The 26,627-nt window shown below is 40.1% G+C and overlaps 1 protein-coding gene across 14 annotated transcripts in view; it reads right to left on the bottom strand.

Moving 5' to 3' along the window:
• Positions 1 to 596: 596 nt before the first annotated feature.
• The window catches only part of CENPI (centromere protein I), a 68,592-nt gene continuing 42,561 nt past the window's right edge, over positions 597 to 26,627 (bottom strand). For 9 of the 14 annotated variants that reach the window (XM_055376560.2, XM_055376562.2, XM_055376556.2 and 6 more), the window contains 7 exons: positions 25,907 to 26,001; positions 21,450 to 21,585; positions 20,364 to 20,488; positions 18,831 to 18,879; positions 18,481 to 18,699; positions 5,091 to 5,132; positions 597 to 3,790 (listed from right to left, as the gene is read on the bottom strand). In XM_055376560.2, coding sequence (XP_055232535.1) covers positions 3,656 to 3,790; positions 5,091 to 5,132; positions 18,481 to 18,699; positions 18,831 to 18,879; positions 20,364 to 20,488; positions 21,450 to 21,585; positions 25,907 to 26,001 — 801 coding nt within the window. In that variant the 3' untranslated portion in view covers positions 597 to 3,655. The remainder of the gene's footprint in view (positions 3,791 to 5,090; positions 5,133 to 18,480; positions 18,700 to 18,830; positions 18,880 to 20,363; positions 20,489 to 21,449; positions 21,586 to 25,906; positions 26,002 to 26,627) is intronic. The other 5 variants (XM_055376563.2, XM_055376565.2, XM_055376566.2 and 2 more) reach the window with 1 other exon arrangement.

Raw genomic sequence — 26,627 nt, 5'->3', positions numbered from 1 at the left:
TTTTATCTTCTAGACATGTTTTGCACCAAAGCAAAATAGCTATTCTTTATTTAACTATTATGGTTTTTGCCATGAAGAATCTTCAAAAAATATGTTTTCAGATAACTATATTTGGCTTATTTGCACTGCCATATAATCTTAAGTGAGTTAAAAAATTAAAAGAGGGCTGGGCGCGGTGGCTCATGCCTGTAATCCCAGCACTTCGGGAGGCCGAGATGGGTGGATCCCGAGGTCAAGAGATCAAGACCATCCTGGCCAACATGATGAAACCCCATCTCTACCAAAAATACAAAAATTAGCTGGGCATGGTGGCACGTGCCTGTAGTCCCAGCTACTCGGGAGGCTGAGGCAGGAGAATCGCTTCAATCCGGGAGGCAGAGGTTGCAGTGAGCTGAGATCACGCCGCTGCACTCCACCCTGGTGACAGAGTGAGACTCCGTCTCAAGAAAAAAAAAAAAAAAAGTTAAAAGAGAAATAGGCACAAAAAAAGGTATCCAGGTATGTCTAAGTATTTTATTTGTGGGGGAAAAAAAGATACCCAGGGAATCATTATTGAACAAAAAGACAAACCTAAGGGAAAAATTATTTTTCATAAATTTAAGTTTAGAAAAGTTTCTTTAATGATAAAATAATCAACTCCCTTCTCACAATGGAAAGTTCTACATGATCTTAAGGACCAAAATATCATGATCTGAAAAGCAACATGGAAAGTTATTTGCAGTACAAACTATCACATTTACTTAAAAAGCAGCTGAAGTTGCTTTTTTCCAGGTATATAGGTAACATTTCACACCATTCAATACTACCTTCCTTTTGTGAAACATTTTCTTCCGATGGCTTCCAGAATACCAGCCTCCTGATTTTTCTTCTAGGTCACTGGTGGGTCCTTCTCAGTCTTTTGCTGGTTCCTCTTCTCCTCTACTTCTCAATGCTGGCATACCTTAGGTCTCTGTCTTTTGCTACCTTCTCTTCTCTAGCTGTACTAGGTGATCTCATCCAAAGTCATGGTTATTCCCTAATGACTCCCAAACTAATTTTCTAGTCCCAAATTGTACTCTGAAGTCCAGACTTGGATATCCAATTGCCTACACAGCATTTCCAACCTAACATAGCCAAAACAGAATTTAATCTCAGAGTTCGCCCAATTGACAGGTCAAAAATCTGAGTCATCCTTTACTCCTCTCCTTTTCCTCCTCATATCCAAGCTATCAGCAGACATTATCTTCTCTACTTACAAAACAGAGTCTGAATCCAACCTCTAACCCCTCCCACCTCAACATTTATCACACTTGTCCAAAACTGTTACCTAGGACACTATAATAACCTAACCAGTCTCTGCTTTCCTCTTTAATCTTCTTCAGTCTAACCTTGACATTGTAGCTCCATATTTCATAAAGGTAAATCAAATTATGTCACTCCTCTTCTCAATCTAATTGCTTCCCATTTACATATCCATGCCAGGCTATAAGGACCTGGCTTTCTTCCTTATGTCACTTCTTACCATTCTTCTCTCTTAATCACTATGCTGTAACCTTACTGGCCTCTTTGTTATTCCTCAAACATGCCAAGTAAGTTAACATTTTAGGGCCTTTTCACTTGTTTTTTACCTTTGTCCAGAATGCTCTTTCCCCAAATATTTATATGACTCATATGCTTACTTCACTGGGGCCTCTGCATATGTCATCTCTTCAAACAGGCTTTCCCAAACCATCTTATCTAAAGTTTCAACCCTCTCCACATTCTGTCCCAGTGGGATTCATCCCGGGATGCAAAGATGATTCAATATACACACATCAGTAAATGTGATATATCATGTTAACAGAATGAAGGACAAAAGCCATATGATAATCTCAAAAGATACAAAAAAAGCATTTGACAAAAGTCAACACATTGTATTGCCCTTTCTTTATAGCATTTGATATATGTTATTGTCTGTCTTCTCCATTGGAAGTAAACTCCATAAAAACAGGTACTTTGGGCTGGGTGCAATGGCTCACACCTCTAATCCCAACACTTTGGGAGGCCAAGGTGGGTTGATCACTTGAGATCAAGAGTTCAAGACCAGCCTGGTCAACATGACGGAACCCTGTCTCTACTAAAATAAAAATACAAAAATTGGCTGGGCGTGGTGGTAGGTGCCTGTAATCCCAGCTACTCGTGAGGCTGAGGCAGGAGAATTGCTTGAACCAGAAAGTAGAGGTTGCAGTGAGCCGAGATCATGCCTCTGCACTCCAGCCTGGGCAAGAGAGCGAGACTCCATCTCAAAAAACAAAAACAAAAACAAAAACCTGGGTACTTTGTATTGGTCACAACTGTATAACCAGCACACAGAAGAGTACCTGGCACAGAAAAAGGAGCTCAATAAATATTTATTGAATCAATTAATGAGTCAATGGACGAGTGGGATTTCTAGTCTGAACGCCATCCAATAATATAGTTTAGGGTTTGTTTTTTTAAATGGGGGAAAAAAAAGAACCCCAAGTATGCATCCTTAAAGACAAAAATTAATTCAGCTTGATTCTTCTCAAATGATACGAATTTTATTAGAAGGGAGAGTTATTCAATAGCATTGAGGTAATTTTTTTTTTTTTTTTTTTTTTTTTTGAGACAGAGTCTCGCCAGAGTGCAGTGGCGCGATCTTGGCTCACTGCAACCTCCGCCTCCCGGGTTCAAGCGATTCTCCTGCCTCAGCCTCCTGAGTAGCTGGGACTACAGGCACGTGCCGGCATGCCTGGCCAATTGTTTGTATTTTTAGTAGAGACAAGGTTTTACCATATTGGCCAGCCTCATCTCGAACTCCTGACCTCATGATCCACCCACCTTGGCCTCCCAAAGTGCTGGGATTACAGGCGTGAGCCACCACGCCCAGCAGGCAAAATTTTATAGTACATTTTCAGCAAGATATTCTAGCTATTATTAACTTTTTTAAAACTTCAGAATTCCTTCTGAAAGTAAAATTTCAGTTAGTTTATTTAGTCCTTACACTTAAAAACTGAAGCTACAGACACACACATACACGCACACATACACATATACATATACAATACACACAAACAAAATAGAGCAGTTCCATGAAATCAGACATATACGCGAATGTCTTGATTACCCAACAAATCCTCTCCCCTTCCTTCCCTCATCAAATTGCTATGATTGAAGGCCCAGGAAGTTACCAACTACTTAGGGCTTTTAGAGTCATACATGTTGCATCCTGTTAACTTGGTGTTGGTGCTGTTGCTCACAGTAAGAAAAATGGCAATATCCCCAGAGACAGCAAAGTATTTTGCATGTTTATGTCTGTGAGTTAACTGTCACCACATATTGCCTGCTGTCTTCCATCAATGCAGCTCATAGTACCCAAAAATGTGAAAAAATCCTACCACAAAACAGATGTGTCTTTTTACATACAATTTGGTAGAACGCAGAGCCTGATGATGAAGGGGTCATTTTCCACTGGTAGGCTAAAAAAATCTAAATTTTGAAAAATCAGTTAGGCACCCCAAGGCTCTCCTAAGCCATGAACAGAAGGCCAGTCTGAGTACTCCTTGAGGATGGCAGTCTGTCAGTGAAATGAAAATGGGAACTCAAGATGAGCCACTTTGCTCTAGCAATGAGGAGTGAGTTTAGTCCAGTATGTTCAGTTTATGTCAACATTCATTTAATATTGATTGTTGCAGTTTATGCCCTCTGCTCTGGGAACGGAAGAATGATGAACACTACTTCTTATAAAAAGTTTCAAGCCTTGTAATCCCTGTGAAAATAAATAGTCCAAATACCAGCTCCATTTCTTTCCCTGCAGGCACAGAAAAAGTAAAATTACTTATCAAATATTTTACTATGCTTTTTCTCTATTTCCTCCTCTTTCCCTAGGAAGAGTTTGCGGCATCCCGCATGCACATATCAAAATTAGTTCGGGTGGGGGGGAAATGAGCTCAGTCACTAAGTAACATTTAAACCAGAAAGTACCCAATTCCAAGGGCTAAACGTCCATTTTATTATGTTGGCAAAAAAATTTAAGTACTGTGCAATGGAAATGTGTCATCATTCTCACCCTCTAGGAGATAACATAGGAGCAGATATTATTACATTACTGCCTATATTAAATGTGTAAATAGCAGTTTTTGATAATGAGATAATTATATATATATATATATATATATATATATATATATATATATATATATATATATATATATATATATATTTTGAGATACGGTTTTGCTCTGTTTGTTGCCCAAGCTGGAATGCAGCAGTGATCACAGCTCGTTGTAGCCTCGACTTCCCAGCCTCAAGCAATCCTCCTGCCTCAGCCTCCCAAGTAGCTGGGACCACAGGCACGCACCACTATGCCTGGCTAATTTTTTAAAATTTTAGTACAGGCATGGTCTTGCTATGTTGCCCAGGCTGGTCTCAAATTCCAGGCCTCCGGGTGCGGGGACTCACATCTGTAATCCCAGCACTTTGGGAGGCCAAGGCGGGCAGATCACTTGAGGTCAGGAGTTCGAGACCAGCTGGCCAACAGGGAGAAACATCTTCTCTACTAAAAAAACAAAAATTAGCCAGGCGTGGTGGTACACACATGCAATCCCAGCTTCTCAGGAGGCTGAGGCAGGAGAATCGCTTGAACCCGGGAGGCAGAGGTTGCAGTGAGCCGAGATTACACCACCGCACTCCAGCCTGGGGGACAGAGCAAGACTTCTTCTCAAAAAAAATAAAATAAAATAAAATCCAGGCCTCAAGAGATCCTCCTGCCTCAACCACTCCAAGTGCTGGGATTGCAGGCATGAGCCACAATGCCCAGCCTATGTATGGCTTTGTTACACCAGTAACAAATCATACTTTATTTCATTACAATCATACTTTATATACATGCAACTGTAACTATCAAGAGTTATATCCTAGATAAGACTAGAAAGAATAAGTGCCAATAAATTCACATTAAAGTCACTGGAATGAATTTGGAAGGCAAACACTTCATTTTGACTTTGTGGAGGCAGCAGGCTTAAGGTTTGGAAAAAAGGAAAGGTATAAATTCTCTTGATGAAATTAAGCTGTATGAAATCCCTCAACATGATGAAAGTAAATTTATTTACCCGAATAGAGCTCACATTTACTGTCCTTTCTTCTGGGCTTTCCTTAAAAACAAACAAACAAAAAACAAAACAAAGAAAAACAAAAAAGAAGTGGGGAGATATGGTGATAGAAATACTTGGTTAGTACAAATCATCAGAAAATTAAGATGGCAATTCACTTGCTCATTTGCAAAGTTCTATTCCTACCATCACTCTTGGATTCCTTTCAAATATCCATCAGCTTTAAGAAATAACATTTTAAAAATTATTGCTAAGTGAAAACTCTTAAACTATGTAAAACAGGCCAGGTGCAGTGGCTCATGCCTGTAATCTCAACACTTTGGGAGGCCAAGGCAGGCAGATCTCTTGAGACCAGGAGCTCAAGATCAGCCTGGTCAACATGAGACCTTGTCTCTATTTAAATAAACTATGTATAACACAATGCCTTTTTAACAGAATTGTTGTAATGATTAAAATAGTTGTTTCAGATGTAGGCAGGTTTTTATCATATATCATTTTTATAAACATAAGATAGTAAATATAAACAAAATAAACTGGTGAAAGTACTTCTAAAACTTCATATTCAGAGTAAACCCCTCTATTCAGAGTACAACTCCTCTGAATTGTGGGATGTCTGTATTTTTTCACACATCATCCTCTGTGCCATAGAGTGTTGGTTATGTACCATTTCTTTTTTCTTTTCACTGACACATAATAATTGTACATATCTATGTGGTACAGTGCAATGTTTCAATATGTGTATACTTTGTTTAATGATCAAATCATGGTAATTAGCATATCTATCACTGTAAACATTATTTCTTTGCTGTGGGAACATTCAAAGTCCTCTCTTGGCTATTGGAAATATACAATGCATTTCTTAAAAGAACTAAAAGCTAGGCTGGGCATGGTGGCTCACACCTGTAATCCCAGCACTTTGGGAGGCTGAGGCAGGTGGATTACAAGGTCAGAAGTTCGAGACCAGCCTGGCCAATGTGGTGAAGCCCCGTCTCTACTAAAAAAAAAAAAAAAATACAAAAATTAGCCAGGCATGATGGTGTGCACCTGTAATCCCAGCTACTTGGGAGGCTGAGGCAGGAGAAATGCTTGAACCTGGGAGGCAGAGGTTGCAGTGAGCCGAGATAGTGCCACTGCACTCCAGCCTGGGCAACACAGCAAGACTCCATCAAAAAAAAAAAAAAAAAAAAAGAACTAAAAGCTAAGGGTGCTGGGGTCTCAATTATGTAAAGCTAACTACTTTTGGCTCCTGCTTCAGGAAAGTCCATTAACAAGTATGAATCACTGCTTCTGCCCTCCCTCCAAATCATTGGGTTTTTGAGGATTACAACAATGCTCCAATATTGTCTCCAGACTTTTTCCCCAAGCTGCTGACGTCCATCCTGCAAAGTCTGATTCTGGCAGTCTGCCTGTGCACACTCCAATAGCAAATGACAAATATGCCATGATTCCTACCTGACTGACAATGATCACAACGATGTATCTGATCTCTTAGAAGCAGGAAAGTGAACAAAAAGTTTTTGAAATTGATGAATATACTACTCACTGATGAATTCCATATTCTATTTATTTCTCTAGCTTGAACATCTCTTCTGAACACCAAGCCCCAACTGACTACTTACATTTTTTTCTTGGATATCTAACAAGCATCTCAAATTTAAGCAGGTCAAACAGAACTTGATTCTCAAATTGTCCTCACAAAACAAAATAACCTCTCCTGTTCTCTCATCAGTATTCCTCTTAATAATAAATGGAACCACCATCAACCCAACTGCTCAAGTCAAAAAACCAAAGTCAGCCAGGTGTGGTGGCTCATGCCTGTAATCCCAACACTTTGGGAGGCCGAGGTGGGTGGATCGCCTGAGGTCAGGAGTTCGAGACCAGCCTGGTCAACATGGTGAAACCCCGTCTCTACTAAAAATACAAAAAAATTAGCTGGGCACGGTGGCAGATGCATGTAATTCCAGCTACTTGGGAGGCTGAGGCAGGAGAATCACTTGAACTCGGGAGGCGGAGGTTTCAGAGAGCCAAGATCATGCCATGGCACTTCAGCCTGGGCAACAAGAGCAAACCTCCGTCTCACAAAGAAAAAAAAGGCCAAGCGCGGTGGCTCACACCTGTAATCCCAGCACTTTGGGAGGCTGAGGTGGGCTGATCACGAGGTCAGGAGATCAAGACCATCCTGGCTAACACGGTGAAACCCCCTCTCTACTAAAAAATACAAAAAATTAGCCAGGCGTGGTGGTGGGTGCCTGTAGTCCCAGCTACTCAGGAGGCTGAGGCAGGAGAATGGCGTGAACCTGGGAGGCGGAGCTTGCAGTGAGCCGAGATCGCACCACTGTACTCCAGACTGGGTGACAGAGCGAGACTCTGTCTCAGAAAAAAGGGTCATTTTCTCATTCCCACTTCCAATCAAACTATCATCAAGTCCCATCTGTTCTACCACTGCAATATACCTCAAAGCAGTCCATTTCTGTCAATTTCCATTACTACCCCTTGCATACAAATCACTGTCAATATCTCTTGTCTAGACTTCAGCAATAGCCACCTAATTGGTGTTCCTGTTTCCACTCGAGCCTCTTCTTATAACCCCATACTCCATAAAGAAGCCAAAGTGATCTCTATTGGCCAGGCATGGTGGCTCATGCCTATAATCCCAGCACTTTGGGAGGCCGAGGCGGGTGGATCGCTTGAGGTCAGGAGTTCAAGACCAGCCTGACCAACATGGCGAAACCCCGTCCCTACTAAAAATACAAATATTAGATGGGCTTGGTGGCGCAAGCCTGTAATCCCAGCTATTTGAGAGGTGGAGGCATGAGAATCACTTGAACCTGGAAGGCGGAGGTTGCAGTGAGCTGAGATCATGCCACTGCACTCCAGCCTGGGTGCCAGAGCGAGACACTGTCTCAAAAAAAAAAAAAAAAGTGATCTCTATCACATCAACTCAGACCACTTTACAACCCTACTTAAAAATCATTCCAGCCAGGCGCGGTAGCTCATGCCTATAATCCCAGCACTTTGGGAGGTTGAGGCAGGTGGATCACCTGTGGTCAAGAGTTCAAGACCAGCCTGGTCAACATGGTGAAACTCCATCTCTACTAAAAATACAAAAATTAGCCAGGCGTGGTGGTACGTGCCTATAATCCCAGAAACTCGGGAGGCTGAAGCAGGAGAATCACTTGAACCCAGGAGGCGGAGGTTGTGGTGAGCGGAGACTGCGCCATTGCACTCTAGCCTGGGCAACAAGAGCAAAACTCTGTCTCAAAAAAAAAAAAAAAAAAAAAAGCCATACTGCCCAAAGCAATTTACAGATTCAATGCTATTCTTGTTAAACTACCAATAACGTATCCATCAACAGATGAATGGATAAAGAAAATGTGGTAGATATACACAATGGGATATTATTCAACCATACAAAATAATGAAATTCTGTCATTTGTGGCTAGATGGATGGAAGTGGAGTACATTATGGTAAATGAAATAAGCCAAGCACAGAAAGACAAACATTGCATGTTCTCATGCATATGTGCAAGCTAAAAAAGTGGTTCTCATGGAGGTAGAGAGTAGAATGATGGTCATCGGAGGCTGGGAGAAGCGGGTGGGGGACAGGTATGAAGAGAGTTTGGTTAATGGGTCCAAAATACAGTTAGATAGAAGGAATAAGTTCTAGTGTTTAATATCACAGTAGTGTGACTATAAGTAATAATTTATTGTATATTTCAAAGTGGCTAGAAGAGATTGGGGATGTTCTTAACATGAAAAAATGGTAAGTGTTTGAGTTGATAGATATCCCATTTACTCTAACTTGATCATTATATATTGCACGCTGTATCAAAATATCATACAAATACCCCATATTAAAAAAATGAAACAACCAAAAAAAAGTCCTTTTTTTTTTTTTTGAGACAAGGTCTCACTCTGTCACCCAGGCTAGAGTTCAATGGAGCAATCACAGCTCACAGCAACCTTGACTTCCTAGGCTCATGTAATCCTCCCACCTCAACTTCCCAAGTAATTGAGAGCACAGGTGCATGCCACCAAACCCAGCTAAGTTTTTAAAATTTTATGTAAAGACAGCATCACACTATATTGCCAATGCTGGTCTCAAACTCCTGGGCTCAAGCAGTCCTCCCACCTTGGCCTCCCAAAGTGCTGGGATTACAGGCATGCATCACAGTGCCCAGCCCCAGTGTCCTCTCTTGCTTGTTACTGATCTAGGGTCAATTTACTCCACCTCTTTGAGTTAAGCTTCTTCTCCTGTAAAACAGGGATAGTGATAACTAGTTTTGAGGCCTAACACATATATGTACATTATAGTCCAAGTCTGGTGAGTCATAAGTCTTCAATAATTGTTAATTCCTGGCCATAATAAAAAAAGTTAAAAAATAATAGATGTTGGCATGGATGCGGTGAAAAGGGAACCCTTCTACACTGCTGATGGGAATGTAAAATAGTACAACCACTATGGAAAACAGTGTGGAGATTCCTTAAAGAACTAAAAGTAGAACCATCATTTGATCCAGCAATCCCACTACTGGATATCTACCCAGAGGAAAAGAAGTCATTATACAAAAAAAGGCACTTGTGCATGCATGTTTATAGCAGCAGAATTCGCAACTGCAAAAATATGGAACTAACCCAAACACCCATCAATCAACGAGTGGGTAAATAAACTGTGGCATATATATATATGATGAAATACTACTCAGCCATAAAAATGAATGAATTAATGGCATTTGCAGCAATCTAGGTGGGACTGGAGACTATTATTCTAAGTGAAGTAACTCAGGAATGAAAAAAAAACATCGTATGTTCTCACTCATAAGTGGGAGCTAAGCTGTGAGGATGCAAGGGCATAAGAATGACACAATGGACTCTGGGGACTCGGGGAAAGGGTGGGAAGGGGGTGAGGGATAAAAGACTACAAATCGGGTACAGTGTATACTGCTCGGGTGATGGGTGCACCAAAATCTCAAAAATCACCACTAAAGAACTTACTCATGTAACCAAATAGCACCTGTTCCCCAAAAACCTATGGAAATAAAACATTGAAAATAATAAATAAATAAATAAACAAATAAATAAATAATTGTTAATTATTTTTCCCTTTTAGCAATAAATCAATCTTCCTGAGGCTATTCCTTTCACCTTCCAGATGGGAATAATGGTGCCTAACCTTACAACCTCACAGGACTGCTTTGATAATCAAAGAGTCAATGTATATTGTGGTACTTAAAAAAAGAGGATAAGGCGGGAGCAGTGGCTCACACCTGTAATCCCAGCACTTAGGGAGGCCAAGGAGGGAGGATCACCTGAGGTCAGGAGTTCAAGACCAGCCTAACCAACATGGTGAAACCCATCTCTACTAAAAACACAAAAATTAGCTGGGTGTGGTGGCGGGTGCCTGTAATCCCAGCTACTCAGGAGGCTGAAACAGGAGAATTACTTGAACCCAGGAGGCAGAGGTTGCAGTGAGCCAAGATCATGCCATTGCACTCCAGCCTGGGTGACGACAGTGAAACTCTGTCTCAAAAAAAAAAAAAAAAAAAGAGGATAAGTTATTAAACAAAGGCAAGGCAAAACATTAGCATCATCATCATAATTATTATCATTGCAAATATTTATGACTGCACTTGACTCACTTGTCTTTATGAAGTTCAACATTACATCATAAAAGTCTTACATGACAATCTAGCCTGAGCTATTTTCCAAACTAAACTGGTCACTTATATGCTTTAACATTTTTTCTTCAATAGTCAAATCTGTTTGTTTCCAAGAATCTATAAGACTTGTAAAAAGAGTTTTTGGTTGCCTTTCCTGAATTTAGTAAGCCTGTGTGCTATAGAGGGTTACAAAACAAAAAAAGTACCCAGTAATGTGTAAAAGGGAATTTTTATCCATCACCAAACAGGATTTATTCTAAGAATGCAAGGTTGGTTAAACATATGAACCTCAATTAATGTAATATACCATATCAGCAGAATAGAGGACAAAACCCACAAAACCATGTTTATAGATGCAGAAAAATGGGTTCACAACATCCAACACCCATTCATAATAGAAAACATTCGGCCAGGTGTGGTGGCTCACATCTGTAATCCCAGCACTTTGGGAGGCCGAGGCAGGCGGATCACCTGAGGTCAGGAGTTTGAGACCAGCCTGGCCAACATGGTAAAACCCCATCTCTACTAAAAATACAAAAATTAGCCAGGCGTGGTGGCGGGTACCTATAATCCCAGCTACTTGGGAGGCTGAGGCAAGAGAATTGCTTGAAACCGGGAGGTGGAGGTTGCAGTGAGCCAAGACTGCACTACTGCACTCCAGCCTGGGCAAGAAGAGCGAGATTCCATCAAAAAACACCACTCAACAAACTGGAAATAGAAGGGCAGTTCCCCAACCTGACAAACGACAAAGTGAAATGTTTCTCCCTACGATTAACTGGCCATTCTTGCCATTTTTTTCGACATAATACCTGAGGTTCTAGGCAGTACAATTAGTAAGACAAAGAAAAGGCATTCAAATTTAAAAGGAAAAAACAAAATTTCTCTATTTGCAGAAGACATAATCTTGTATATGGAAAATCCTAAGGAATATACCAAAAAGCTATAAAAACTAATAAATGAGTTCAACATTATGAGATATAAGACCAATATATGGGTGCAGATCAATTGCATTTCTATATAATAGCAATAAGCAATCCAAAACTGAAATTAAGAAAAATATTCCATTTATGATAACATCAAAAAACACAGTACTTAGGAATAAACTTAGCCAAACAAGTATAAAACTTATAATCTGAAAACTGCAAAACATTGTTGAAAAAACTGAAGACCTACATAAATGGAATGACATATGATGTTCATGCATTGGAAGACTTAATATTATTAAGATGGCAATACTACCCAAATTTCTACAGATTACAAGCCATTATCTATCAGAATCGCAGCTGGATCCGTTTTTTGTTTTGTTTTGTTTTTTTAGACAGAGTTTTGCTCTTTCACCCAGGCAGGAGTGAAGTGGCACGACCTCAGCTCACCGCAACCTCTGCCCCCCGGGTTCAAGCGATTCTCCTGCCTCAGCCTCTCGAGTAGCTGGTAGCTAGGATTATAGGTGCGTGCCACCACGCCTGGCTAACTTTTGTATTTTTAGTAGAGAAATGCCCAACATTTCACCATGTTGGCCAGACTGGTCCTGAACTCTCGACCTCAGGTGATCCACCCATCTCAGCCTCTCAAAGTGCTAGGATTACAGGTGTGAGCCACCATGCCCGGCCTGGATTCTTTATAGAAATTAATAAGCTAGTCCTAAAATTCATATGGAATTTCAAAGAACCAACAATAGCCAAAACAATCTTGAAAAAGAAGAACAAGTTGGGGAACTCACATTTTCTGATTTCAAAGCTTACTACAAAGCTATATTGATCAAGACAGCATTTACTGGCATGAGGATAGACATATAGATCCATAAAATAGAATTAAGAGTCCATACATCTATGGTCCATCGATTTTAGACAAGGGTGCCAAGACATTTTAATGGGAAAGAGTAGCCTTTTCAACAAATGGTGTGGGTACATTTGTGTACTCACACACACAAAATGAAGTTGTATACTTAAATCACAACATATACAAGAGATAAAATTGATTTAAAAAACCCAAATATAAGAGTTAAAACTATAAAATTCTCAGACAAAACAGAGGAGTAAATCTTTGTAACCTTGGGTTAGGCAGTGATTTCTTAAGCTCTGACAACAAAAGCATAAGCAATAGGAAAAAAAAGTGAAATTTCATTTCATCAAAATTAAAAACCTTTGTAAATCAAAAGACATTAACAAAAAAGTGAAGACAACCCACAAAATTGGAGAAAACTTTTGCAAATTACATATTTGATAAAGGATTTGTATCTAGAATATAAAAAGAACCATTATAACTTGATAATAAAATCACAAATAAACTCATTAAAAAATGAGCAAAGGGCCAGGCATGGTGGCTCACACCTGTAACCCCAGCACTCTGGGAGGCCAACCTGGGTGGACCATTTGAGCCCAGGAGCTCCAGACCAGCCTGGGCAATATGGTGAAACCCTGTCTACAAAAAACGGTCAGGAGTGGTGGCGTGTGCTTGTAGTCCCAGCTACTCAGGAGGCTGAAGTGGGACAATCAATTAAGCTCTGGAGTTCAAGGCTTCAGTAAGCTGTGATTGTGCCACTGGCCACTGCCCTCCATCCTGAGCTACAGAACGACCGTCTCAAAAAAAAAAAGAACAAGAAATATAAAAACTTTTTAAAAAATTTAAAATGAGCAGAGTCTGATAGACATTTCTCCAAAGAAAATATATAAATGTTCAATAAGCACATGAAAAGATGCTAAACATCAATAGCTACCATGGAAATGCAAATCAATACCACAATGAAATACCATTTCACACTTCCAGGATGGCTAGAACCAAAAAAACAGATTAAAAAGTGTTAGGAAAGAGGTGGAGAAAATGGAACCCTCACATACTGCTGATGGGAATGTGAAATGGTGCTGCTACTTTGGAAAACAGTCTGGAAGTTCTTCCAGTGGTTAAACATAGAGTTACTATATGATCTAGTATTCCCACTCTTAAGTATATATACCAAAGGTATATATACCCAAGAGAAATGAAAACATATATCCACACAAAACCTTTTACAAGAATACTTATTCATAATCACCAAAAAGTGAAAATAACAAAAATGTCCATCAATTGATAAATGAATAAAATGTGTCATATCTATATAAAGGAATATTATTTATCAGTAAAAACAAATAAAGTACTGATACATACCATAAGATAGCTGAATGTTGAAAACATTATGCTAAGTGAAAGAAGCCAGTCCGGGCACTGTGGCTCATGCCTGTAATCCCAGCACTATGGGAGGCCAAGCAGATTACCTGAGGTCAGGAGTTAGAGACCAATCAGCCTGGCCAACATGGTGAAACCCTGTCTCTACTAAAAATACAAAAAATTAGCCGGGCATGGTGACACATGCCTCAGGAGGCTGAGGCAGGAGAATCGCTTGAACCCAGGAGGCAGAGGTTGCAGTAAGCCGGGATGGCACCACTGCACTCCAGTCCAGGCGACAGAGCAAGACTGTCTCAAAAAAAGAAAAAGAAAGAAGCCAGTCACAGAAGACCACATATTGTGTGATTTCATTGATTTGAAACTTCTAGAGGCCGGGCCGGGTGGGTCACGCCTGTAATCCCAGCACTTTGGGAGGATGAGGCTGGTGGATCACGAGGTCAGGAGTTCGAGACCAGCCTGACCAACATGGTGAAACCCCGTCTCTACTAAAAATACAAAAAAATTAGCCAGGCATGGTGGCACGTGCCTGTAATCCCAGCTATCGGGGGCTGAGGCAGGAGAATAGCTTGAACCCGGGAGGCGGAGGTTGCAGTGAGCCAAGATCACGCCATTGCACTCCAGCCTAGACAACAGAGCGAGACTCCATCTCAAAAAAAAGAAACTTCTAGAATAGGCAAATACATAGATATATAAAGTAGATTAGTGTTCGCTTAAGACTGGGAGGTGGGAGGCCCTGGGGAATGATGGCTAAGGGGTGTGATGTTTCTTTTGGGAATAATGAAAATGTTCTAAAATTGATGATGGTGATGGATGCACAGCTCTACAAATAAACTAAAAGCCATTGAACTGTATATTTGTTTTTTGTTGTTCTTGTTTTTTTTTTTTTTTTTTTTGAGATGGAGTCTTGCTCTGTCACCTGGGCTGGAGTACAGTGGTGCCATCTCGGCTCACTGCAACCTCTGCCTGCTGGGTTCAAGCGATTCTCCTGCCTCAGCCTCCTGAGTAGCTGGGACTACAGGCACGTGCCACCACGCCCGGCTAATTTTTTGTACTTTTAGTAGCGACGGGGTTTCGCCATGTTGGCCAGGCTAGTCTCAAACTCCTGACCTCAAGTGATCTGCCCGCCTTGGCCTCCCAAAGTGCTGCGATTACAGGCGTGAGCCACCCCGTGCCTGGCTTCATCATACTATTCTACCTTTGTTATGTTTGACATTTTCCATAACAAAAGGTAGATTTTTTTTTTAAAGTAACAAGGTGCTAACGCTACGGTAAGGAGTTACAAGGCCAAAATATAGAAGATGATAACCCAAAGAAGTAAGTCTAATACTCAAAATCACTTTTGGCCTGAGGGAATTTGCCGATCCAGAGGAATTTGCTACCAAAGTGAACTGTACTTCCACGGCCTCAAAGAACTAAGGTAATTAAATTCAGAGCACAGGGTTTTCCAAAACTGGGAACTCTTATAAATCATGCCCCATTTTAAACTTGGAAACCCAATGGGCTATACCTTCAAGATAAGACATAACCAGAAGTAAATCAGTCCTCTCACAAGCTTGCAGTCTAACCTCCTACAGTTCAGGGAATCTCAGACACAGAACTTGGATTAGGGTAGTACCAGACAAAGAACACCACTGGGTACCAGTGAGAAGCAAAGAAAAGTCCTCTGTGCAGAAATATATCATTTCAGTGTTCAAATTATTTCTATAAAATAATATTCCAAGTATCCAGCACATTGTCAAAGATAACCAGGCACACAAAGAAACTAAGCAGTATGAGGAAGAAGCACACACACACACACACACAAAAGCAGGCAACAGAAACAGACATTCAAAAACTTCAGACATTGGAATTATCAAATACAGATTATAAAACAATGCTTACTAAGTTTAAAGAAAGGAAAACACTGGATGGAAAAAACAAAAAGCAATAGAAACGGTTATCTCAAGGCAGAAGATGGTAAAAGATGGAAGAGGAAAGGACAGAAGTGAGATTTTCATAGTATAGAATTCTGTAAATTTTTACATATTTCAAAATAAAATTAAATTAAAAAAAAAAGTAGCCAGGCACAGTGGCGCACACCTTTAATCCCAGCACTTTGGGAGACTGAGGCAGGCATCTCGCTTGAACTCAGGAGTTTGAGACCAGCCTGGACAACATGGCGAAACTCCATCCCTACAAATACAAAAAAACTAGCCAGGAGTGTTGGCGCACGCCTGTAGTCCCAGCTACTTGGGAGGCAGAGATGGGAGGATCACTTGAGCCCCCGAGGTCAAGGCTGTAGTGAGCCGAGATTGCGACACTGCACTCCATCCTGGGGGACAGAGAGTGAGAATGACAACTTGTCTTAAAAAAAATAATAATAATAAGGCAATCTGTAAAACATGAAAACAAACAGAAACAACAAATGTACCTAACTGCATGTAAAATACAGTATGTGCACCTTACATTTGTAGAAGGATTTAGTGCAGGGGGAAAAAGACCTGCAAACATTTAAAATTTCATCTAGTAGCCTCATATTAGTAGTAACATTAATATTATTAATTTGACACAGGTTATTGTATATTGTATGATAAATCAAGTTATTATGAAGGTAAGAAAAGAGAAAAAGACAAGAAATATCAGAAAATCACTATAATGTCTCTGAAATTCTTCTACGTAGTTAAAAAATATAATTCTTATTCAAATATTCTAATCAATCAATATGGTTTCAGAGGCTTATGTATTATTTTCCTCAGCATCTAGTCCTTGACTACATTTCAAAACCTCATCTCCTATCATGTTATAGTCTAGCCCAGTGGCTCTCAACTCTTGTTGTATATCAGAACTATTTAAAAGGTGGGTCCTGAATGTCACCCTAGAGTTATTAAATCAGAGTCTCAGCATGGGAGCAGCCAAGGATGTACACTTTGAAAAAGCACCATTGGCCGGGCGCAGTGGCTCATGCCTATAATCTCAGCACTTTGGGAGGCCGAGGCAGGCAGATCACCTGAGGTCAGGAGTTCAAGGCCAACATGGCGAAACCCTGTCTCTACTAAAAATATAAAAATTAGCCAGGCGTGGTGGTGGGCACTTGTAATCCCAGCTATTCGGGAGGCTGAGGCAGGAGAATTGCTTGATCTTGGGAGGCAGAGGTTGCAGTGAGCCAAGATCACACCACTGCACTCTAGCCTGGGCGACAGAGCGAGACTCCATCTCAAAAAAAAAAAAAAAAAAGAAGCAGCACCACTGACAATTCAGCTGCTCAGCCAGTGTAGAATCACTGCTCTAGCCCTACAATTCTACCTCATGTTCCTCAAACATGACAGGCTCTAACAGAGAGTTCAGCCAACCACGGCCCAAAGCCCAAACTCCAGCTCAACACCTGGTTTTGTAAATAAATTTTTTACTGGAATACAACTATAGCCATCTGTTTATGCTTTGTCTACAGCTGCTTTCATGCTACAATGATAAAGTTGAGTACTCTTGACACAGACCACGTGGCCTGTAAAATCTAAAATATTTACAATCTGGCCCTCTACAAGAAAAGTTTGCTGACTTCTGTTCTATCTTTGCTCTGCATCTTTGTACTTTTCCTCAAACTCTGCTCCTATCTTGACAAGCTCATGTTCGTGCTTCAAAATTCCAATCAGCATCATTTCTGCAAATCCTGAACTTAGCGCCCCTTTATATTTTTTCATCATCCTCTGTACTTTCCGCTATTACATCACTTATTATTGTTTTTTCTAAGATGTCTGTTTAATGACTGCCTCCCTGACTAGATGTGAAGCTCTCTGAGGACAACACTCAGAGTGTCTTATTCACTGTAGTGCCTGGTTCATTGTATACGTATATTAAAATTTATTCAATGAATATCTCCCCCACCCTGCACACTTTTTTTTCATTTTGTTAGATTTCTCAATGTTCCCATCTGTTAAGGGAATCCTGAGTCCAAATTCTTTCAGGGTATTTGTAATTCCACCCTGTTGTCTCATCCATGCATTTCAGATACCACCATTTGAGTTCTTCTCCATGTCACACACACACATAATGTTGAAAGTGACAGGGCTGAGAATGAAGTCCTGAAAGGACACACACAAACATAAACCCTCCTCCACCTGCCTGCATATTGATATCAATCCATTAAATCAGCAGTCTTTGACTAAGACTCTAACTCTAATTGTACTATTAACTAACCTACATTTTCTATCTTGTCTAGAAGGATTTTATGAGAGCTTCCACATCTATGAAGCGTTTCCTTACATGGCACCACCTCTACCCAGGCAGGACTGGACTAATCACTCCCCCATCTTTCTTACAACTGAACCTTTTCTCATTTTGCCACACTGTGTTATAGTAATTTGTTTACAAGTCTGTCTCTGTTACAAGCTCAAGCTCTCTTAGAGGACAGAAACTTACTTAAATTAACTGGAATCCCTGAGCCTAGCACAATGCCCAGAATTTAGTTGTTACTTAAAAAAAATTACTAAACACACGTCTTACAATTCACACACATTAAATTTATGGCACTTCCTATTTCTGCCACCACAGTATTAAGATACAAAATCTAAAAATTCTTTAAATACCCTTACCTGTAGCAAAAAGGAAACAGCGTAACTCAAGAAAGAAGGATGATGGACTACATTTAAACTGTTTTCATATTCAGCCACTCCAGTTTTTTCTAGGATTTCAGGGTCAATATATACTCCTTTCCCAAAGGGTTTGGACGTCCACAGGCAACCAACCATTGATGTCAAATAGTGATTAAATTCTTGATAAGTCTTGCTGCTGAAATTGAACTCTGATTTTGTCTAATGGGAAAGAAATAAAAAATTGTCACTATCACCTATTCTCCCTTTCCTTCTTACTCCCATCAGGTCATATATATCTAGACTTAATTTTTAAACAACAGTGATTTAACACAGAGCTTTCTCATTCATACCTTTTGTACCAACTCATTTTTCTTTGCAGCAGTCAAATTTTTACGATATCTAACAGAAAAAACAAACAAAATGAAACATTTAACATGCCTTTGAATATAATGCCTTTGAAATGGTAAAATTTTTAAAAAACATACATTTGAAATGTAAATATATGCAAGTGTGCATATACACAAATATCCAGTTGTCTAGTTAAGGATTTTGTCCTTTTGTGGTACATTCTCCTCAAGTGAAAATAGAGGCTCAATAAGTTGTATACTTAAGATGTGTACTTGACTAAATAAAAAATAAGCAATGAAAAATGCTTTCAATGTTTCACTATTAAAAATGTAATAGAGTTCTCACTCATAAATGGGAGTTGAACAATGAGAACACATGGACACAGGGAGGAGAACATCACACACTGGGGCCTGTCGGGGGTCGGGGGGCAAGGGGAGGAAGAGCATTGAGACAAATATCTAATGCATGCAGGTCTTAAAACCTAGATGATGAGTTGATAGGTGCAGCAAACCACCCTGGCACATGTATACCTATGTAACAAACCTGCACGTTCTGCACATGTATCCCAGAACTTAAAGTAAAATAATAAAAAAAAATTAATAGAGGCTCAAAAGCAGTCAGTCACTGATATAGAACATGTTTTCCTAATGTAAAAAAAAGGTGCAGCAGAAAGGATAAACAGGAAATTCTTGTCTGAGAACTATTAACAACTAATTAGTTTTTAAACATTTTAACCTTGACATAGTCCTACAAGTTATGCCAAGAAGGTCTACACTAAGCTGAGCATGGTGGCTCACGCCTGTAATCCCAGCACTTTGGGAGGCCGAGGTGGGTGGATCACCTGAGGTCAAGAGTTCGAGCCCCAGCCTGGCCAACATGGTGAAACCCCATCTCTACTAAAAATACAAAAAATTAGCCAGGCGTGGTGGCGGGCGCCTGTAATCCCAGCTACTCAGGAGGCTGAGGGGGGAGAATCGCTTGAACCCGGGAGGCAGAGGTTGCAGTGAGCCGAGATCATGTCACTGCACTCCAGGGTGATAAGAGCAAAACTCCATCTCAAAAAAAAAGTCTACACTTATGGACTGAAGAAAGTAATTTCAGTCCACAAGTGAAAGAATTAGAGGAGACCAGAAATAATACTTACAGTTTCATATAATTGGCAATAGCTCCCCTTATCGCCCAGAAAATGTTATTTTTACCAGAGAAGCTACAAACACTTCAAGCAATTATCACCAAATGACTAATTGTTCCTGAAGACACAGCAATTAGAATGAACAATGCTGAGTGCAACAGTACCATTGCACAACAAGTCCTTAACTAGGAATTTTTTTTATTCTGTAGCCACAGCAGTGGAGGATTTAAAAAACACAGCTACCATGGCCCCATATCGGAAGGTCATGTCCAAAAGCAAGCCACATTTCCTATTTCCAGAGGCCCTGGCAGAAGACGAGTAGGAATATTTATTGTATTATAGCTGAAAGAGGAAGAGAGAATTATAATACACTGTTTCATAAAATGGTAAAAAGGCTTTGTACCTGTGCATAATAAAACACAGCTGGTTCAGGATGCTGGTATCCAGGCTGAGGAGTGCAGAATAGAAGATCCCAGGAGGAAACAATACCACTAATGGAAGGTTATAATTTATGTATATGTCACACACCTTGGAGGAAGAATGATAACATCAGTATACAGAGTATTCCCCAGAACTCCTCAACTAAGTTCACCCAAAGAATCATCAGTATAAGATAAGCAATAACATAACATTAGCTTTGGACATGCCTGACTCCTAAATAAACAAGTAACTACAAGCTGGCTTAAAATATACTTCACCAAACATCAATCACACTATAGAGGATTATTTCCAGAAGGCCATTACTCAAATCTTTCATTTTTTGGGGGGAAAGGTCTTAAAGTTAGGGGGACAGGGTAGATTAAGGAAGTATTTCTTTATCCTTAAGTCCCATAATATTTACTTACCATATGAGTTAGCTGTCAACCTAGAAAACAAAGGAGCATGCTTCTAAGCAAATGCATAACACAAGACAACTAGGTATTAGTAAAGAGAGGAAGCTGGGAAAAGTGAGACTATAATGGATACTTCATGGATAATATTAAATTGGTGCAAAAGTAATTGCAGTTTTTGCTATTGTTTTCAATGGCAAAAACTGCAATTACTTTTGCACCAACCTATAGTTCTGTCCAGGTCATATACTATATATAAAACAATAAAAGGGTACTAGGTAGCAAGAGAAGTAAGGCAGTTGAAAGGTAGAAATGGAGATCTGAAGAAACAACAAGATATTTTTGGTTTCTGCCAGGAGTTGGGAATGGGATGAACAAAAAATAATGCTAACAATAGACTTCTCTCTAGGGCCAGTATTAACACAGGTCAATGTAGTGGTACCTGACCCTAAATAAAAGCAATTGTTTTTCCACTTTGTTTATGAAAGTCAGTTATTCTGGCGAGAAAATAATCATGAACTTCAAAATGTGAGGTTATTTTAATGATGCTAATAAGATCATAGCCCACCTTAATGGTTGTGCATGAAATTTAAATAATAAGCCAATAAAGTGGATAGCCTTCACATAAATCCAAATGGGGAAAATGTAATGTGTACTACCTTCTCATAGAAATCCAAAATAAAGTGCAGCAAGAAAGTACTGTTGCTCTCCAAGCGCATTGCAGTAGTGGATAGCCACCCTACATAGTGGATCAGTTTAGACACAGAGTTCATGGATCCACCCAAAGTTGTCTCTCTGCAATAAGAAACCATAACATTCAGATACAGAGTAGCAATAGTGTTCACAATTTCCAAGCTAAAGCTGAATAATATAAAGCAAAATGTCGGTGAGGATTTTAAAAACTATCAGTGCTCCAACGTATAATTCACTTTTTAAAAAATCACAGTGATTAATCATAAAACTACACTTAGCCCTCCAGGGAACCATTAAGACGAATTCATAGAACATTCTAAGCAATCAGACTCTACTAGTAAATACCAGAGAAATAAAGTATTAAGCTCCAAGCAGATATGAAAATTCTCAAGTGAGATATATAAAAACCATTAAAAAATAGGTATTCCATTAAAAGTTAAGTGGAGAAAAAAAGTTCACATAAAAGTGACATGAAAAATTCAGGGCCGGGCAGAGTGGCTCACACCTGTAATTCCAGCACTTAGGGAGGCGAAGGTGGGGGGCTCTCTTGAATCCAGGAGTTTAAGACCATCCTGGGCAACATGGCAAAAGCCCGTCTTTACAAAAAATACAAAAATTAAGTGCGGTGGTGGCACATGCCTATAGTTCCAGCTACTCAAGACGCTGAGGTGGGAGGATCACTTGAGCCTGTGAGGCAAAGGTTGCAGTGAGCGAGAGTGCACCACCGCACTCTAGCCTGAGTGACAGAGCAAGACTATTTCAAAAAAAAAAAAAAAAATTCAGGCCAGGTGCAGTGGCTCACACCTGTAACCCCAGCACTTTGGGAGGCCAAGGCAGTTGGATCACTTCAGGTCAGGAGTTCGAGACCAGCCTGGCCAACATGGTGAAACCCTGTCTCTACTAAAAATACAAAAATTAGCCAGGTGTGATGGTGGGTGCCTATAATCCCAGCTGCTTGGGAAGCTGGGGCAGGAGAATTGCTTCAGGAGGTGGAGGTTGCAGTGAGCCAAGATCATGCCATTGCACTCCAGCCTGAGCAACAGAGCAAGACCCTGTCTCAAAAAAAAAAAAAAAGAAAAAGAAAAAGAAAATATTCAGGATAAAATGTGAAAATGGACAAAATGATACAGTAAACTAGAAAAAATGAGAACTAATTTATCCCAACCAAATCAAAAGTGATTTAAAGGAATAAACATTAAAATGACTTCAGGAATCATTTCCTATACTGTTAGTAACATTGCAACACAGATCGAAGGAAACCTACAGTACACAAATCAAAACTCAGTTTTGCCTGAATTCCTGAGCTAAAATGCTGTTAAACATATTTTCACTTGAATTTGGCTGGGGGCAGTGGCTCACACCTGTAATCCCAGCACTTTGGGAGGCTGAGGCAGGTGGATCACCTGAGGTCGAGAGTTTAAGACCAGCCTGGCCAACATGGTGAAACCCCATCTCTACTAAAAATACAAAAATTAGCCAGGTGTGGTGGTGCACGCCTGTAATCCGTTACTTGGGAGGCTGAGGCAGGAGAATCCCTTGAACCCAGGAGGTGGAGGTTGCAATGAGCCAAGATCGTGCTATCGCACTCCAGCCTGGCCTGGGCGACAGAGTGAGACTCCATCTCAAAATATATATATATATATATTTTTTTTTTCACTTGAATTCAATTCAACCCTAAAAGGGAATTAGCAAAATTTTTGGCATCTTTTATTCTTCTAGCAAAAAACAGATCTGGCTATTTCATATTCTCCCTGGATCAATGAATGGAGTCTCTTACAGCATCTATGGGTATTAGTTCAATCCATCCATCTACTCACCCCTGTCCTTCAATCCAATGTTAAATGGATTAGGACAAGACTTACAAATTTGAATTCATAGCTTTGCCCTCCTATCTAGGTAGTCAACAATGGTTACGCATAAGGAAAAGAACATGTATAATCTTAGAGTTTCAGAGATGATGATGACTCTACTACTGCCCACCACCATGATACTTCAGTGCCAAGGCAATCAAAGAAGGATCAGGAGACCATTCAAATAGGCGAGCATCTACACATAGCCAGCTGGCTATTTGCAAAACTATATGCTTTTTTTTTTTTTTTTTTTTGAGATGGAGTCTCACTCTGTCGCCCAGGCTGGAGTGCAGTGGCGCAATCTCAGCTCACTGCAATCTCCTTCTCCCAGGTTCAAGCAATTCTCGTGCCTCAGCCTCCTGAGTAGCTGGGATTGCAGGCGTGCACCACCACACCCAGCTAACTTTTGTATTTTTACTAGAGACAAGGTTTCACCATGTTGGCCAGGCTGGTCTGGAATTCCTGACCTCAAGTGATCAGCTGGCCTCAGCCTCTCAAAGTGCTGGGATTACAGGCATAACTGTATCTTAACTATGATTTTTGGTAGCACTTGGCAACTGTGTCTGAAATAATTTGAAACAAAGACGATTGCTCAGAACAGCCTCTTTTGAAGTGTTTCTCCACAAGACACTATCGGCATTTTGGATGAAACAATTCACTGTTCAGGACTGCCTCCTACTTCCCACCCACTGAAGCACATTGAGCATCCCCATCTCCCACACACTAAATGACGGTTGCAACCTCTTCCCAGTCACTGTGACAACCAGAAATGGCCCCCTTCGAGAACCACTGTTGAGAAGTTTTCTACCCTTCTCTTTTTATGATATATAACTACAATTTACTCCCTTTTTGACAGTGATATGGCATATGGTCACATGATAAAAATAGGGCATTATACCTATACTTACTTAATAAAAAGAATTATTTAAAACTTGAGCTATACTATATAATGCCAAATATTGATATGGCAAGCAAAATTATCCACATGTATCACCATTTATATAAGAATTTTAGAAAACAGAATTCCTTTTTAAATTGTCTGCCTTAACTTATGACACTAATAAAAGAGGAATCCGAAGATTTTTGAAAAGATAATACAGAAATTGTAAGGCAGCTATTTCAGGGGTATCAGAGACTTACACTGCAAGTTGGCCAAATATTATAGATGCAAACCTACTATTTTGTTAAATCTCCTGCTGATCCAGGGAATAGAGGATGAACAAATATGGGTCCAGGCTCAGCAGCCCACAGAAGGGAATGCAGGTTAGGGAGAACCACAAGTAAAAGAGAGGAATTTCAGACTGGATGTGGTGGCTCACGCCTGTGATCCCAATATTTTGGAAGGCCAAGGCAGGAGGATAGCTTGAGCCTAGAAGTTGAAGACCAAACTGGACAACACAGTGAGACCTTGTCTCTACAACAAATAAAAAAATTAGCCAAGCGTGGTGGTGAACGCTTGTGGTCAGAGCTACTCAGGGGCTGAGGTGGGAGGATTGCTTGAGCCTGGGAGGTCGAGGCTGCAGTGAGCAAAGACTGCGTCACTGTACTCCTGGGAGACAGAGCAAGACCCTGTCTCAATAAAAAAAGGGGGGGGGGGGCAGGTGGAGGTAATTTCAAACGTACTATTCTTAATGTAATTTAGGTAGAAGAGATTAAATGTCTAAGTGGAATTTCTTTATAATAGTGGTTCTTGGCCAGGCGCAGTGGCTCACACCTGTAATCCCAGCACTTTGGAAAGCTGAGGCGGGCAGATCACAAGGTCAAGAGATCGAGACCATCCTGGCCAGCATGGTGGAACCCCATCTCTACTAAATAAACCCCATCTCTACTTAGCTGGATATGGTGGCACATGCCTGTAATCCCAGCTACTTGGGAGGCTGAGGCAGAAGAATCATTTGAAGCTGGGAAGTGGAGGTTGAGGTGAGCCAATATTGTGCCACTGCACTCCAGCCTGGGTGACAGAGTAAGACTCTGTCTCAAAAAATATATATATGTAGGAGAAGGCAAAGATTTTAGGTAGAAAGAGTCAAAACAACCTGATTATGCAGTTCCTTGAAATTTAGTCTTTTACTTTTACTTTGAAGGTAAAGCACACATTTAACAATTCAGGGCTCTTATTTTAAACTCCAAAGTTAAGAAAAATTAACACATATAACCAAAATACAGCACAGAAACATAAAAACAAAGTTGTACGCAAAATTACGTTAGAGATTTTTCTAGCCATCATGAAAATTGGCTTTAAATATAAGAATATAATTTATAAAATGAGTTAAACTGAATGGAAGTCAAAGTTGCAAATTCTAATCTCATCTCTCTAGTGTTTTGTTATATTAACTCTTGAAAGAAGTCATTTAGCAGATAAGGGTTGCTTTCTGATTTACACAATAGGAACTTAGAGAATTAGCCTTCCTTTCAGGATTGTGGGGGAAGAAGAGTGAAAAGTCACAAAAAAGTCTTCCAAAAAAGTACTACTAAGCATTTACACGAAAAAAATTGTTTCACGCCACACTATTAAACATATGCAAACATTTGTATACAGATCGTCTCTTGTGGAAGACCGTTAGATAACTCACAGAGGACTGTTTGTAACAGGTTTCATGTGAATGTCCACAGAAAGCCACAACAGCCAATTCTGCAATAGCTCTTTCAGACTCTGAAGAACACTACACTGAGGGGGACAAAATGAAAAAAGATTTCATGAAATCATTCAGACATAACAGTGTTCAGAACTAACAGAGGCTTAGAGATGAAAAGGACCATGGAGATGACCACATCCAATTTTGAACCCAACAGCTGCTTCTACACCATGATTAGTCGCCAGAAGACAGACGAATGCCAAGTACAAGTTTATTTTGCCATTTTCTCTACAAGAAACATACCTCAACAGGACTGCCTAACTTATCAGCCTAGAACAGACCTTTCTCTAAATTACATCAATTTATAACAACTATTACATCATCAAATAAAAACAGCATCTTTATCATTCCCCCTCAGAGAACTTTTGAAGTTGCTACAGATATGAATTCCTCTCCCTTTTTACCTTGTGGTCTACAATTACAATTTGCCACCTTTTTGATGGTCATAAAAATTTATCTTATCTTCTGTGACTTTGAAAAAAAAGCAATTCTAGTCTTTCTTTTCTCAGGCCTTGCCTTGATTTCCCAAGCCTCAATCACATACAGAAACATACAATGATGGGCTGGGTGTGGTGGCTCACGCCTGTAATCCCAGCACTTTGGGAGGCCAAGGCAGGCGGATCAGAAGGTCAGCAGATCGAGACCATCCTGGCTAACG

This window comes from Gorilla gorilla, chromosome X, assembly GCF_029281585.2.
Source record: "Gorilla gorilla gorilla isolate KB3781 chromosome X, NHGRI_mGorGor1-v2.1_pri, whole genome shotgun sequence".
Lineage (NCBI taxonomy): Eukaryota > Metazoa > Chordata > Mammalia > Primates > Hominidae > Gorilla > Gorilla gorilla.
The sequence above is the reverse complement of the archived record's forward strand: the minus strand, read 5'-3'. Positions and strand labels throughout refer to the sequence as shown.